The sequence below is a fragment of the Cygnus olor genome, chromosome 3 (genome assembly GCF_009769625.2).
Source record: "Cygnus olor isolate bCygOlo1 chromosome 3, bCygOlo1.pri.v2, whole genome shotgun sequence".
In the NCBI taxonomy this organism is placed as follows: Eukaryota; Metazoa; Chordata; class Aves; order Anseriformes; family Anatidae; genus Cygnus; species Cygnus olor.
In genome coordinates this window covers 33,759,798-33,775,129 of record NC_049171.1, presented here as the reverse complement: position 1 = coordinate 33,775,129, position 15,332 = coordinate 33,759,798, and the positions used below count along the sequence as shown (strand labels likewise).

Below are 15,332 nucleotides of genomic sequence, written 5' to 3'. Positions count from 1 at the left end.
TAGTTTTTAAGTCTTACTTTCAGACCAAAGTCTTCAAGGACTGATGCCTGTATCTCCTCCTCCATATTAATGAAGTATAACATAGATACTTTAAAAATCCAAAAATAGAAACAACTATTACTTTAACAATATTAGATTCCACATCTTAAACTCCACAACATAAAAAAAAGATGAGAAAATGCAAAAGAGAGGAAAGACATCTGATATCAAAAATTGCGTGGCCAAAAAATAAAAAGAACGCAAGTGAAGAAACAACTTATATCTTTGTTTAAGAAAATAACATTATGCAGACAAATTAGTTGGTAAGAAAACTTTAGTTGGCATAATGTATCACATATTTGTTCATATATTAGCATTATCATTTTGAGTCTCCTAAAAGATATTTTCAATTTACACAAAAGCATGTCAAATCAAATTAAGATTCCTGATACTGCATCTGTTACTGTTAATGGCAGTTCTCCTTCTCTGCTCTTACCCTAATCTGCAGCTGTAGGTTACTGTTAGAACATGACATGACATGCACCTGAAACACAGGAAGCCTTGTCTACAACTTCAGCAGAAACTGCTTTTATTGCCAAGTTAAGTCAGTGCTCTGGGTTGCAAATGGGTCACATGCATCCCATAACGCCATCTCTGAATACAAGGACAAAAATCAGCACCAAAGGGAGCAAAGTAAACAGCTGTAGGCAGTAACATCTCAGACAAACACAGCTAAATCTTTAGGGCCCACCTGACAATGATTCAGCTATGGCTGAAACAGATTTCAAAACAAGGAATAAATCTTTATTTGTTTCAGCAAATAATGTCTTACTGCAGCAGAATGTCAAGACCTTCGAATATCCTGCATTTCTAGCTAATACTTCTCAGGGCTTCCCACACTTTATTATTAACATCTTTGGAACAAGATTATTCTACAATGCCTTTTAGGGTTTTCCCTACCAAATCTGGCCCTCTAAATTTATTAACCCCACTAAACAGTACTAAAGTTTTACTGTGCTGAGGAGCTGCACCATGCAGAAAAACTTGGGGAAAAAAAAGGTTCAAAAACAAGCATACAGTACTTTACCATTAGTGCCCACAAGCATACTACAGATTAGATTGATTCGTTATTGCGTCAAATGCATTTCTGAAACAATCCTGCTCCTACACAAGTTTTTTTTTTTTTTTTTTTTTTAAACCAGCTCTACATATAAACCGCACCAAAATCAGAAACTCAACATGAGTGTTTGTTCATAAATTATTCAATTTCTTTAATATTTTCATTAAAAGTTCAAATCGAGAAGGGGTTACTTGAAAGGTAAAATTGGGGGAAATGTAAGGCAGAGCGCAAACTGAGCATTATATAACAAGAAGCTGTTACTACCAAATCCAATGATAAAAACACCATACTAAAGGGTAGGAAAAAAACCATTATTACAGGAGATATAGAAAATACATAAGGACTAGCATTAAATGAGTATCTTGCTTTCCAACAGTAAAAGACTTTTATTCATGCTCACAAGGAACTGGTTACATCCAACTACACGTTAGGAAAAATTCTCTTAATCATCCAAGATTAGGCACCTGAGAGCACTCCCATAACCCTATGCAACCAAGACAAAAGTTGACCAAGACTAAAGGAAGGGTGAGAGACAATTCAGCAGTTAATATTGCAACAAATAATTAATCATTTCTTAAACAACACCAGTAGCATTTACATAAATGTTAAATGCATTATGAATATGTTAATTACATTAATAGCTGGAAATCTGCAAACATATTAAGGTTTTTATTTCTACTCTGTTTTTAAATAATGCTTGTTCAGAATTTTTACTCATAAATAAAACCTAGAAGACCAGACTGTCTTCACTCCAGAAAAGCCCTCATCATGCTGTCAGTCTCAAGCTTTCTCCGTAACAGAGTGCTCAGCCTCAAGCAAGGTCTTACTTGTATTATTTTGTTGAGCTTCATAAATTCCAACTCACTGCAAACATTGCAAACAAGACATACATCTCTCAGTTAATCTTCTTAGCAAGAATCAGCTGGAATGTTAAACTGGAGTTCTTACGTCTCATGATTTAATCATCATTAGAATCATAGGCTTGGTTGGAAGGGCCTTTAAAGACAATCTGTTCCAACCCCCTGCCATGGGCAGGGACACCTCCCACCAGACCAGCTTGCCCAAAGCCCCATCCAACCTGGCCTTGAACACCTCCAGGGATGGGGCATCCACAGCTTCTCTGGGCAACCTGTGCCTGGGCCTCACCACCCTTCTCCAGGCGGGGTCTCACAGGGGCAGAGTAGAGGGGACAATCACCTCCCTTGATCTGCTGGCCACACTTCTTTTGATGCAGCTCAGGAAACAACTGGCTTTCCAGGCTGCAAATGCACACTGCCAGCTCACATCCAATGTTTCATCCACCAGCATACCGTAAGTCCTTCTCTGCAGGGCCGCTCTCCATCCCATTCCTCACCCAGCCTGTAATCATACTGGGGACTGCACCAACCCAGGTGCAGGACCTTGCACTTGGCCTTGCTGAACTTCATGAGGCTCACACAGGCCCACCTCCCAAGCCTCCCTCAAGGTCCCTCTGGATGGCAGCCCTTCCCTCAAGCCTATCAACTACACCTCCCCCTTGGTGTTTCTGCGAAGTTGCTGAGGGTGCTCGCGATCCCACTGTGTCACTGAAGATGCAGAATAGTGCCAGTCCCAGCATGAACCCTTGAGGGATGCCACTTGCCAGTGGACATTGTGTTGTTGAGTAACTCTCTGGACACGGCCAACCAGACAACTCTGTCCCTCTAACAGTCCACCCTCCGGACCAACATCCCTCTAATGCAGTGGCAAGAACGTTGTAGGAGAACAGTATCAAAGGTCTTACAGAAGTCCAGGCAGATGACATCAGTAGCTCTTCCTTCGTCCACGGAGCAGTTGCTCTGTTACCGAAGATCACTAGATTAGTCAGGCACAATTTGCACAGGGTGAAGCCCTGTTGGCTGTCTCTAATCAACTCCCCTGTCTTCCGTATGTTTCAACGTGACTTCCAGAAGGATCTGTTCTGTGATCTTACTGGGCACTGAGGTGAGCCTGACTAGTCAGTAGTTCCCAGGGTCCTCCTTATTACTCAGCCACAAAACTGTATACTTATACTCAGCCATGCTAATCTCCTGCCCTCCTGTCAGATTTCTTATACACAGAAAGAGAGCTCTTGCGTTCTAAGAAAAACCTTAAGCGCCCTGCCTGCTGTATTCTGCTCCTTTACCCCTGACGGCAGTTTCCCAGGGAGTCCCATCCACTAACTCCTTGAACAACTGGAAGATCGCTCTCCTAAAACTCAGGGTCTTGACTTTACTCTTTACCTGACCCATAGCCCTCAGGATCACGAATTCCACCGCAGCCCGGGCTGTCACCAATCTTGACCTCTCTAATTAGTTCATCTGTGTTGGTAAACAACTCGTCCAGTAGCACTTCTCTGACTGGGCTATCACCTGGATTAAGAAATTATCCTCAATGCACTTCAAGAGCCTCCTGGACTGCTTACAGCTTGCTGTGCTGCTTTTCCAGCCGGTACAAGAGTGACTGAAGTCCCCCCAGGATCAGAGCCTCCATGATGTTTCCTGTAGTTGAATTACGAACGCTTGGTCAACAAGCTCCCCTTTGTCAGGTGGCTTGTAGTAAACACCAACCATGAGGTTTCCTTTGTTCGCTTGGCCCCTTATTTTTACCCATAAGCTCTCAACCTGTTGTTACAGCTGCAGTCAATCTATTTTCTACACAGAGAACAACTCCCCAACTCTGCTTTCCTTGCCTGTCTCTTCTGAACAGTTTAAAGCCAACGTCTGCAGTGCTCCAATTGTGATTCATCCCACCATTGGGAAAACCAAGTTTCATTAATAGCAATTAGACCATAGCTTCTAGGTGCAGTGGCTTCCAACTACTCCTATTTATTACCTAAGCTATGTGCACTGGCAAAGAGACTCCAGCTGGCCTACTATGTATCACCTCTTTAGAGGAACACATGCTAATTTTCTTGAGGCATTTCGCAGGTGTCTCCTTGTTGACTCCGAACACATCAACAACCCCTGGCTGTTCTGTAATTCAAAACTCCATCCCCTTCCCCATTAAGTCCAGCTTAAAGCTCTCGCTGTTAAGTTTGGCCAGCTTGTTGCCAAATACCCTCCTGCCCCACTTGGTCAGATGAATCCCATCAGCTGCTCCCAACAGACCTGGCTTCCCAAAGGTAGATCCATGACCACAGAAGCCAAAAACCGGTGATGACAACAACCAGATACAACTGTCTTCCCATGTTAAAGACATCATACAATCTATCACTTCAACATAAACAGTAAGTAGTTCTCATTCTTGAATCTAAAAAGCGACTTCAGTTCTGCAGCATCCAACTTCATGGTGGGAATGAATGCTCCTACTTCTCCGATGTTTTCTAATTATCATTAACTTTTTCATTTTACTTACAGTGAAGCAAAAAAAAATATATATCTATGTAATTTGCAATTAGATTTTTTGGGTAAAGATTTATAAGTGCATATTAATGCTCAGTTCTGGCCAGAACCACCATGTCTCTCAATGCACCTGTTCCACAATCAGTGTATGACACTCCCAGCTCAGTGACTTAACACAGACTAATAAAGAAGTCACAGAATCACCTAGGTCACACCACCTGACCCATAAGTCCCATTACTAACCCTGTGCCTTAGTCCATGACCACACATCCGAGACCACCAGCTGAAGTTAACAGCTCCAAGTCAGCTGAGACTATCCAAAACAGTTTAACTCATTCCACAATTCAAGATCAGTTTGAAGTCACTTGTTTCCAATGCAGCAAAGACAATTATTTCAACTGTAGATTTAATCTAAGAAAATGTTTTCTTGGAGATGGTAACGGTCCTCTCATAAGAGCATAACAACTTGATGCTCCTCCTACCAGTTTACTTGCACTGAAAAAAAAAAAAAACACACAAAAAGGCAGAGACCACCATCACAAAACTTTATACATGGCAAAACAAAGGCTCCCTCATTAGCATGAAATCTCTAGGTGTTTGAACAGTGTCAGATCCACTGATACCTTCTATAGTACAGTTCTTAGGATACTCGACAGTTATTAGGGACACAGAAACAGAATGGAAAGCAATGCTTTAGAACAACATGCCACCTAGCTTTAAAAGGACTATTCTGAAAAAAAATCTAAAAGTAAAAGAAAAGATTCTTATAAAAATTAAAAAACAAAGCACTTCAAAACTAATACCTTTTTGCTGTTAAATCCTATTAATAAAACTCAAACTCAATCTTGCACTTCAAAAAGAATAAAGGAAGGATCAAGCAGCTAAAAACATCAAGATACAAGATTATCTACATATTGTGCTTAATAAAGAAAAAAGAAAATACGATATTGATTGCTGTTCCTGCCATCTTGCTGAATAATATATTGTAAATATTTTTAATTTTTTTTTTTTGCCTGTTAGGTTTCATAAAAATAGTTCTTACAAGATTTAGATTTTGCTTGAAGAGCAAGACTCTATGCTCAGAGCCTTAAATTGTTTTAGGCATCTCATTTAATCTTATCCATTATAAACAGTTTTGATTATAATACCTTTTAAGCTCACACAAGAGCTATGTTTAATGCAGACTGGCTCTTCAGGGTATGTGTTATTCAGCTCTTCCTCACTCTGCCCCACTCTGCTAATACTTGGGAGGTATACTATAGCACACAGGTTGTTGGTTTCAAAATCGTTACACAAAAACAGAGTAAGGCATGATAAAACAGGAATCACCAAGCTGCAGAGGTATGATTTACCTTTAGCATGTCTCACAGGAAAAGTGGGGTACCAAGGGCCAGGTTGGATGAGACTTTGGGCAACCTGGTCTAGTGGGAGGTGTCCCTGCCCATGGCAGGGGTGTGGAATTAGAGGGTCTTTAAGGTCCCTTCCAACCCAAACCATTCTGTGATTCTACGAAAGAGAGAAGCAGCAGCATAGGAGTTGGATTTTTAGTATGCAGGTCAGTAGACCTATTTGGCCCAGAAAGTCAGGGGTTGCAGCTGCACTTATCATGATGGTAATGATTAAATCTAAATTTAGCAACTCCTGTGTACATTACTTTCCCCTGATAAGACAGCAACAAAGGAAAAACAGATGTATCTAACTGTACTGGATTAGGAAGAACTCGGTGTCCCCAGGGGAAAATTAAGATCACCAGTACACAACTCAGCCCTAGTTTTCCTAGGGCATGAAGTACCAAATTACAAGCATTAATAACCAAATGGTTAATTAGTGACATAAATGCAACACAAAGAACAACAAGAAAATATGCATAAACTCAAAGCCAGGGCAGTGAGATGATGATCAAATCCCTTAATGGCTCAAGCCAGCATCAGGGAGGTTCAGACTAGGCGTTAGGAAAAACTTCTTTACTGAGAGGGAAGCTAAACCCTGGAACAGCCTTCCTATAGAGGTGGTGGTGTCCCCGTGCCTGCCCATGTTTAAGAGGCATCTTCCAACTGGAACTATTCTACTCTATTCCTTATTAGAGGACCACAGCTCTAGGGTCTCTTAAGAAACAACAAAGGCTGTTAAACAGAAAGGTTTGGTTTTACTGCTACATTTGAAATAAATCTACACAATCCTGAATTCATAAAGAACAACTCTATATTAGATTTCTGCGTTACACTGTTATTGGATAAACATTATATAGACATTTTAAACAATTCAACCCGATATCAAGCGTAGCATGCTGCCAAAACCACATACATAAATAGGATATTAAAAAAAATCAAATTGTCATTATCAACCAAACGTTTACACTAACCCATAAATGTAAGCTATATCAAAAGAAAAACAAAGGTATGGTATTTCATACTGCTAGAAAAACACTAACGTCAGTAAAACATGCAAAATGAGTGACAAACAAGCCTTACAGCATGTCTGTTTGTGCTGTGTATTTTCTGTTAATTGCTTTAACAGAATGGACACAGTAATACAATAAAAACCTTTAATGCTATTCAAACCGAGCTGAGATGATACAGTCAAACCTGCTAAGACAACCAACTAAGATATGCTTCAGAACCATTCTATTACACAAATCTCTTGCTCTCTGAAGAGTTAGCAGTAAATTCTTAAATTAACTTTGGCTGAAATTTATCTATTTGCACACTGGAGATATCTCTCTAGTCAGCTAGCTATGTACAGACACATACACAGAGTAATTTCCAGTGGAAATGTACCCAAGGTTCACATTAATGTGGCATTATTTAGAGACGAACACAGAGGTTTGTTTTATGGTCCATTTATTCTCTTTTACCAAAAACACAGAACAAAACAAACAACCCCCTCACACACGAGTGGATATGATTGACTGGATTGATTATTCTTTAACTAGCATTGATACAGCACTCATTCAGTTCATTTTCTTAATGCTCATTGCATCAACAGTAAGCTTACCTTTCCTTTCGGTCCAGATTGCTTAAAATATGAAAAAAAAAAAAAAAACATAAGATGCAAAGCCCCACGTGTTGCACACATCACTAAATCCAAAAGTTATTAGATAAAAGCTGTAACTGTTTCATTGTCTCTTGCACTCACTGCACTAGCTGTCAAAAGAGCATTATTATTATTCACAGCATTTTTGCAACAGTAATTATAAATACACAAACAAACATTACTTCACAGACAGCAAAGGTCAATGGGCTAAATAAATACTACATTGCTTTGCCTCCTTCTCAGTGTGTAAAATTTGATTAATTGTCAACAAATTCTGAAAAAAAAAACCAAAGCATTCAAGTTTACACAATATTCAGAATTCTGGGAAGAGAGTAAAAGGAATTCAAAACTGAATTTGAACATGTCAATTTAGACTTAGGGTATGGGACATTCAGTCAATATTGCAGGAAAGTGGTAAAAATTGCTTACAGCTGGATCTGGCCTTTACAAACAATAAAGGTCACATTTGGGTGGGTCACATCTGAGTTTATGAATGCAGTCAGATCTAAAACACTTCGACATGGAGCAATAGCCAGTACTGTGTATCCCTGGTAGAGTTAATCCATACCTTAGATTAACTGTCTACAAATATGGCAGAGTCACTACTAAGAATGATAAATTTTAATGCTAAAGAAACTTAAAGATGGCAAAAATCCAGAATGCCCAGTCATCACCCTAAATGCCTCGCTTGTTTTAAAATCCTGTATTAATGTAATGAAAAGAATTGAAAGAAATTGAAAGAAATTGAAATTCATTGAAAAGAATTCTCACTTTTGCATCTCAAAAGGATTTAGAGATGAGAATCCTTGATAGAGCCAGGAATTATAACAAGCAATGTCCCTCTGAATTGCTTCATGCAGCTCATGCAGTAAGATTTGTTAGACATGCTGTACATAACACGCTATTCCAATACCAAGTCTTAGAGAAAAGTCAGTCAATAGCATAGGATAGGACTGAGCGCTCATTAAATAAAGCAACATTGAACCACAACATTAGGCTAAGCTGTATCTGAAAATCTCTTGCATCAGAAGTGAATAAATTTCAACTTAATCCCCAGATTCCACTGAAAAAACATGGGCAGTATTTATCAAATATACAAATAGTTTTGAAATGACCAATTTTGTTGTATTGAAATAATATATTTTAAATATCAGTGCAACAGATATTCAGCCAGAATTTAAATTAACATGCATGTGCAGCAAAATCAAAAAAAGAGATGAGGAACACAGCACACATCACAAGCTCCAAATTCAACTTGATGGATTTTCATAATTAGGTTGCCCCATGTGTCACCACCCCCTCTCAAAGAACCATGTATAAATAAGTCTGTGTCTCTGCCACTGATGTTGCAATCTACTCAGAAGTAATTTGTGTTTTTAATTTTATTTATGCTTTCAATAATCCACTACAGACTTAAGAACATTATGTTAGGTTTGTTAAAATTATTTTCCCCATTGTAACTCATCAACATTTCATAAAAAAATTCTACAAATGCAAACAAGGTAACAGAACACAACTTTGCACTGGCTATAAATTTGTACAGGAAAACAAACAAACAAAAGACCCTTAGAACTCAGTTTCCATGTAGCCACCTTTCTTTGTCTGGATATTCCTATAATGTTATTCTTGGTTTACCACATCTTCTGCACACACTCCTTTCTTTCTGAGGACTTTTTTTTTTTTTTTCCTAACAATGATAGTCTCCTGATTCATAAATCTACATTTTTCACATCAAGCTGCATTGAGACCCCCCCACCTCCTAAGAGAAGAAAAAAAGACAAAGAAGCATGCCATGAGGTCACGTTCTGTTAATTTTCAATCCACTAACTCATAAACAGATTTAGAAGCTTTTAAAGAGTAGTCAGATGAGTCAACTGGCAAAAGATACTGGCATTAAATATCCTTAGCAAAATTCCTCTGAAAAGCTCACTCTTAAATTCTAAAGACCAATCAGTCAAGTCACGCTGGTTCTTTTTATGACTATTTCTCACCTCTGAAACTTCAAAAACATTCTGACCCTAAGAAGTAACTGTGTGTTGTTAATGGAAATGAAGTAAAACAACAACCGTAAAAGAAAAATTTTTAGAAACATTCAACAGGACTATGAACCAATTACTTCATGCAATATTCAGCTTGCTTACTTTATGCATTAGTTTTCTTTCTGCAAGTCACACATGCAAAGTCACTACTTTTTTTTTCTCCACATTATATTATAGGCTTAGAAAGAAGCAAGTCTCATAGGTGATAAACAGCAAACAGGCAAGTCAAATGTCCCCTGAAGATTAAAATCAAGGTACTACGGCCAGATTCAGCCCTCCTAAATTTAGGCAATGAATTGAGCTGCCCAAGCTAGTAAATGGCCATGTACCATCTTTCAACAGCAATGGAAAAAAAAAAGGGCACTACTGGGAAATCTGAGTAGACCTTGTTGCATGCTGAAGATGCCTAAAGGACATAACTAGGTAAGACAGATCCACATCTGTAAGTGGTTTCAAAGAACCATCTCACAACTAAGTTTAATAGACTACACTAACATTAAGGGCAACATTCAGAGATCCAAGAAAGAGCTGTCTCAGATGGCTTTCTGCTTACTTTGAATAACCTGAATTAGCTTTTATCCCTTAGAATTAAGAAAAAAAGGAAAAAGAAGAGAGAAAAAAAGAAGGGAAATAGAGAAAAAAAGGAGGGAAAGGTAATGACATGCTTTCCTAACGCTTTCCTAAGGGAACATTAAACAGCTTTCCTAAGAAATATTGATAGATTCAGAAATTCTTCTGCATATAAGAAAAAAAGAGGCTGGTTCAGCCCAAACCATACTGGCTACATAAACATTGCGTTTTAGTTTTTATTCCTGGGAAAAGCTCTGCCAATCCTCTTCAGTCACCCTCGCCTCACAGTGATGTTAAGGAATAAAGAAAAGCAAGATCCTTGTTACTGCATCCGCTATTACTAAAGGGAAGAAAATGTCCATGCTATTTTCCATTCACAAATCACAGCAGACTTTGAAATGGATGGAGGCAACAATGGTGTAGGTCAGAGACAGAACTGTAAAATCCATTTTCAGTTTGCTTCCTCAATGCCAGATTACCATAATACATATATGGATCACATCACTCATTCACGTTAGTACACAGGCTTTGTTATTCTGAAGACAGCCACGAAGGTGATGGAAATGGGACGAAAATTAGGATAATGCCTACTATGATCCCACCACTTCCAAGAAATCTACACACACACCACACACACACAAAAAAATAAAAAAGTGGGGCAGAAAAAGAGGTTACAAAATGCTGACAAGCCAGTGGAAATCCATGAAATGCATACAGCTTTGAATGGACAAATTTAAAAGAATACATCTTAAAGCAATGGTTAGTTCATATGTTTGTGACAACGTCTGAGTGTGAAAAGCCGGGGGGGGGGGGGGGAACACCTCATATTTACCAAAGTCTGATATGCTTTTAAGTTTTCAAAACAACAAAGCTTAAATCAGCATAGCTGAGTAAATTTCCCCAGTTCCAGAGTTTCCTGTATTTATAAAAATCCAAAATCTCACTTCTGTGAGATGTCCCACTTTAATCATTTTATGCTGTAGTTAAAGACTACTCATTATTGTCCTATTTGTTGCTTAACCTTTAGATTAATTTTATACCAGCTGGAGTTTCTGTGAATGAGTATTTGGTATTTGTTGCCAGTTACATGAAGTTCTACTGCATACTATGCCCATTTCAAAGTATTTCCTAAATATATTTCCATCAGAGCATTTTCACGCTCTCTGATTATGTCAGTGTGCTTTAAAATTAGTGATTTCTAAGACTATATAAATCCTAAATAATAAAGTTTATGAAACTTCAGTAATTTAGATCCAAGCTCATGATCAACAAGAACCATGTAATTATGTTTTCCTAAAACACTTCATAGTATAAGGTGAACAATTATGTACAAAAACAATTATGTACAAAACCAGAAAGGATTTTTACAACAGGGACATCTGGATAAACAAATCCGCTTAGTCTTACCTTTGGGCTGCTGTTTTTACTACTGTTGTCTGTGCATGAGCATGGTGAAAGCGTCTACCATGTACCACAGTTACAGGACAAGACATATTCTGAGCATTTTCACTGCAGAAGTACAGAAAAAAATGATTTAAGAAAAGACTCTACTGTATTTTCTACAGTGTCTTAGTTAGAAATCATGGTGTCCTGTTTTTTTTACAGTAACAGCCACATAAAAACAAAAATCAAAGTATTTCTGAATTGGTAATATAACTTGTTAGGTTGTATTGGACAGGCATAAAAGCATTCAGTCCCTGAATAAAATAGACAAATAAGAATACACACTTTTTCCTCTCCCCCGGAAAAGAAAAAAAAAAAGGTAAATAAAGATTTTTATTGAATTTTATCACCATCTAAAATGCTGTGAACCAGCTCTCCTTTGCTCAACCTCCTCACTCCAAAAAGATACTGCCTTTCTAAAATGAATTACAATCATTTATAGTTAACTTTATGCTTCCATACACAGATTTTATTAATGTCAAGAAGATTTAAAGTGCGTGAGACGTGAACAGACTGAACTGTACACTCAGGAATTTCTCTAATATTATTACTCCTTGGGGAAAATAAATGCAGCAAATATATGGTGCTAAGATGACTGGTAGCTGAAACAATACACCACAGCTGAAAAAGAGTAGAAGAGACTTCTCAGGTGCTCAACTATCTCAACAGGCTCTGCAGAGAGACAGCATATTCACCAATGTCCTTCAGCATTTCTTTGGTTTCCTCATTTATTGCCTTTTGAGGCTTTAACCTCATTACTATATACAACAAATAATTCTGGAGGGATGGTTTCCAGTTATCTCTTAAAAGCATGTGCAAAGATACAATTTTCTATCCAATAAACGAGCAATACATTAACTCCCTCGAAGACCATTAGATCCTAACACTTAACCTGCACACTGCTACTACAGGATGCACAACACTGCATTTAAAATGTTCAAAAACTATAAAGTTTTCAACAGACAGAAAGCTGATAACGCCAACTGCTTCAAATAACGGAAATGCAACATTTACACTTTGGTTGTAAAATTGCTCGGAAATTCTAACTGCATTAAATATACAACATGAAAAAGCATTCTGATTGATTCAAAATATTTCTTGGAAACACCGTTCAGCAGAACTTCCATTCCCTCCATTTGTCCTGGGATGAAAAACAAAAAATCTGAAGTCCCAGAATCCCCAATAAAGCTGCACATCAATTCCTAATCCTTCCTTTATACATCCCCAAAAGATGAAGGTGAGAAAATCGCTATTTTGATATATTTTTTTTTAATTTCTATTTAGCTTACCCTTTTGGGAAGACTTAAATATCACAAAGCAAAATTAGAAACTTTCAGAGCATTTCTGACTGATCATAGCATAACATGACTGTTATCATCTGACTGATCATAGCATAACCATGAACGTAACAGAACAAGACCCATCAAAACCAACCAAATGGTAAAACACCTTTCTTTAGAACATGAAGCTTAGAAACATCATTTATGTTCTGACTTAGCAGTTCAACTTCCCATAAATGAAGCTACCAGCCTCACATTCCAATCACCAACATCACAAAAGTAAACACAAACACTCATCCCACATGCTTCCAAGTCAAGACTACACAACTCCAGCTGGTCAGCCATCATCTAGACTTTTATAGTCAACCTACTGTTTAATGTGTTCCCCTGAGAAATAAAAAGCTGACAGCTACTTGTTTTAAATACTTGAATGTCTCACAAATCCTCTCTGGCTTCCAGTTACTCTCCAGGCTCTCTCTGTGAAAGAGATACTAAACAAGAAACACAAGCAGAGCGCAGGAATTTCTTCTCAAATGCTAAGGACTCACAGAGTTTAAAACAAGCAAGCAAGTCTAGAAACACACCTATTTCGTGTTTCATGATTTGTTGAATCCGAGCTTTGCCAAACTACCGTGATTTGGAAACTTTAAGTCTTGTGCCTCCGCAGCACAAAAAACTGTTCAGCTGTGCTTCTGCTTTGTGCCTCACACTCAAGTGAGAAGCTCCGATAGGTGCTGGAATAGAGTATCACAGCCTGCTGGGTGATTAGATTTGAGTCAAAGCAGACTGTTCTAGATGGCACACTTAAACGTTTCATATGGCATCAGATATCCTTCCAAGTAGGACAGCTGTAGAATACAATCTGCTCTATAATCCCAGTCTTCGAATAGAACATACCCAGTGCAGACAGAATCCCCAGAAAATTTAATCATAAAGTTGCAATATGGGCACCTCCGCACTGAAACTGGCTTTGCAAGTTTCATCACAGGTTCAAGGAAATTAATATAAAGCACTAAAATTTGTCAAAGTTCCCCCAAATAGCAAATGCTCTAGAACTCTCAAAGAATTTAAAATACAATGACAATATGTATCTCAGAAACCACACAATTAGAGTCTAGGCTCTGAAGAAAATATGGTTACACTTTCACATTAAATCAGTTGATCCCAGTAAGTTCTGAACACTGCAAATTAGAAAGGCCAGGCACAGAAGAATCTTGCATTGGGCAAAAAGAATGAATGGATCTAGAAGCAATGAAAGCATGACATTACAGAAACACAGTTTGCATTTACAGACTATATTAATTCTGCTATTCATTGAGTAGCTTCCTTCTCTCATTTCCTGGATTTTAGGGAATACTGCAGGGTCATAATACTAATTTGAGTCAAGCCCTCAGAAAGCTTAATGAAATCCACCAATACGAAACGTTTTTAAACCCTATTCTGCAGATGAGGTTGAAAAACTTCAACTTTGTGATACAAATCACTATGTACAGATGCTCGAGAATCTCAAGTCTGATCTTCTCAAACTTCATCTAGCAGCTTAACTGCGTGATCTTCAAAAATGTCTTTAGTCCAGCAATTCAAATATTGAAAAGATATTAGTAAGCACCTGTCACACAGCATCTCAGAGCTAACACACTACCACTTTTCACTACAGTGACTGGATCACAAACCTTTATTTATTTGGGGATTTTGTTACGACGTGTGTGTTAGGAAAGAGGCAACGCTATCACAGTTAAGGCACTAAATCAAGGTAATCACTTACAGCATAATCATGTTTCCAAGCAAATTTAGTGCGCAAACTCCAAAAAGGACTAAGTAAATAATCAGCAGTACCTTTTTTAATCAAAAGCCAACTGTTCTCGGAGGTCACAGTGGCCTCCTCCCACCCATTCTTCCCCAATGAACCCCTCCATTAACAACTGTTTATTAAGAAGAAGGTGGATACTTCTATTTTCCATTTAAATTCAGCATGCAGCACAGTACTAGAGAGAAGGTGGATGCTTGTTTTCGAAGTAGATGTGACCTTTCACTAAGGTAAAACGCAACAGATTTAATTTCGTTTTAGTTTACTTATAAATCATCCTATGTCTTAGCTTTATAAGGCAGCATTTGCCAATGGAAAGCAGTTCCAATCCAAGTAACAGAATGTCTGAACTAAATGCTTAGATTGTCTCAAAAAACCTCTGCAACTATTTACCTTAAAATAAAACCCACACACCTTTCTGGAACTTAAGAAAAACACACATACACACAGTCAAGTATGACTGCTTGAATAGAAAAGGTAGAAAAATTAAATAGTACGGTTGGATTTCATTACAAATCCCATGGCCAGATAGAAGAAAATTCTAGTTTCCAGACTACAGGAATCATATTCTAAGTGATTAGGTATACTCAAACAACAAGTACACTGTGCATGTGGAAGCTTTTTTACTATTAAGGCAGAGCGAATACCACTTCATGGGGTTGTTATGACCCACATGAAAGACTGAGCACTTAGCCTTGTTGGATGTCATGCGACTGGACG

The 15,332-nt window shown here is 38.1% G+C and overlaps 1 protein-coding gene across 1 annotated transcript in view; it reads right to left on the bottom strand.

The window, feature by feature from the left end:
* Positions 1–15,332, bottom strand: part of SENP6 (SUMO specific peptidase 6) — a 96,083-nt gene that overhangs the window by 35,619 nt on the left and 45,132 nt on the right. The window contains 2 exon segments of the mRNA XM_040550929.1: positions 7,435–7,455; positions 11,490–11,591. Coding sequence (XP_040406863.1) covers positions 7,435–7,455; positions 11,490–11,591 — 123 coding nt within the window.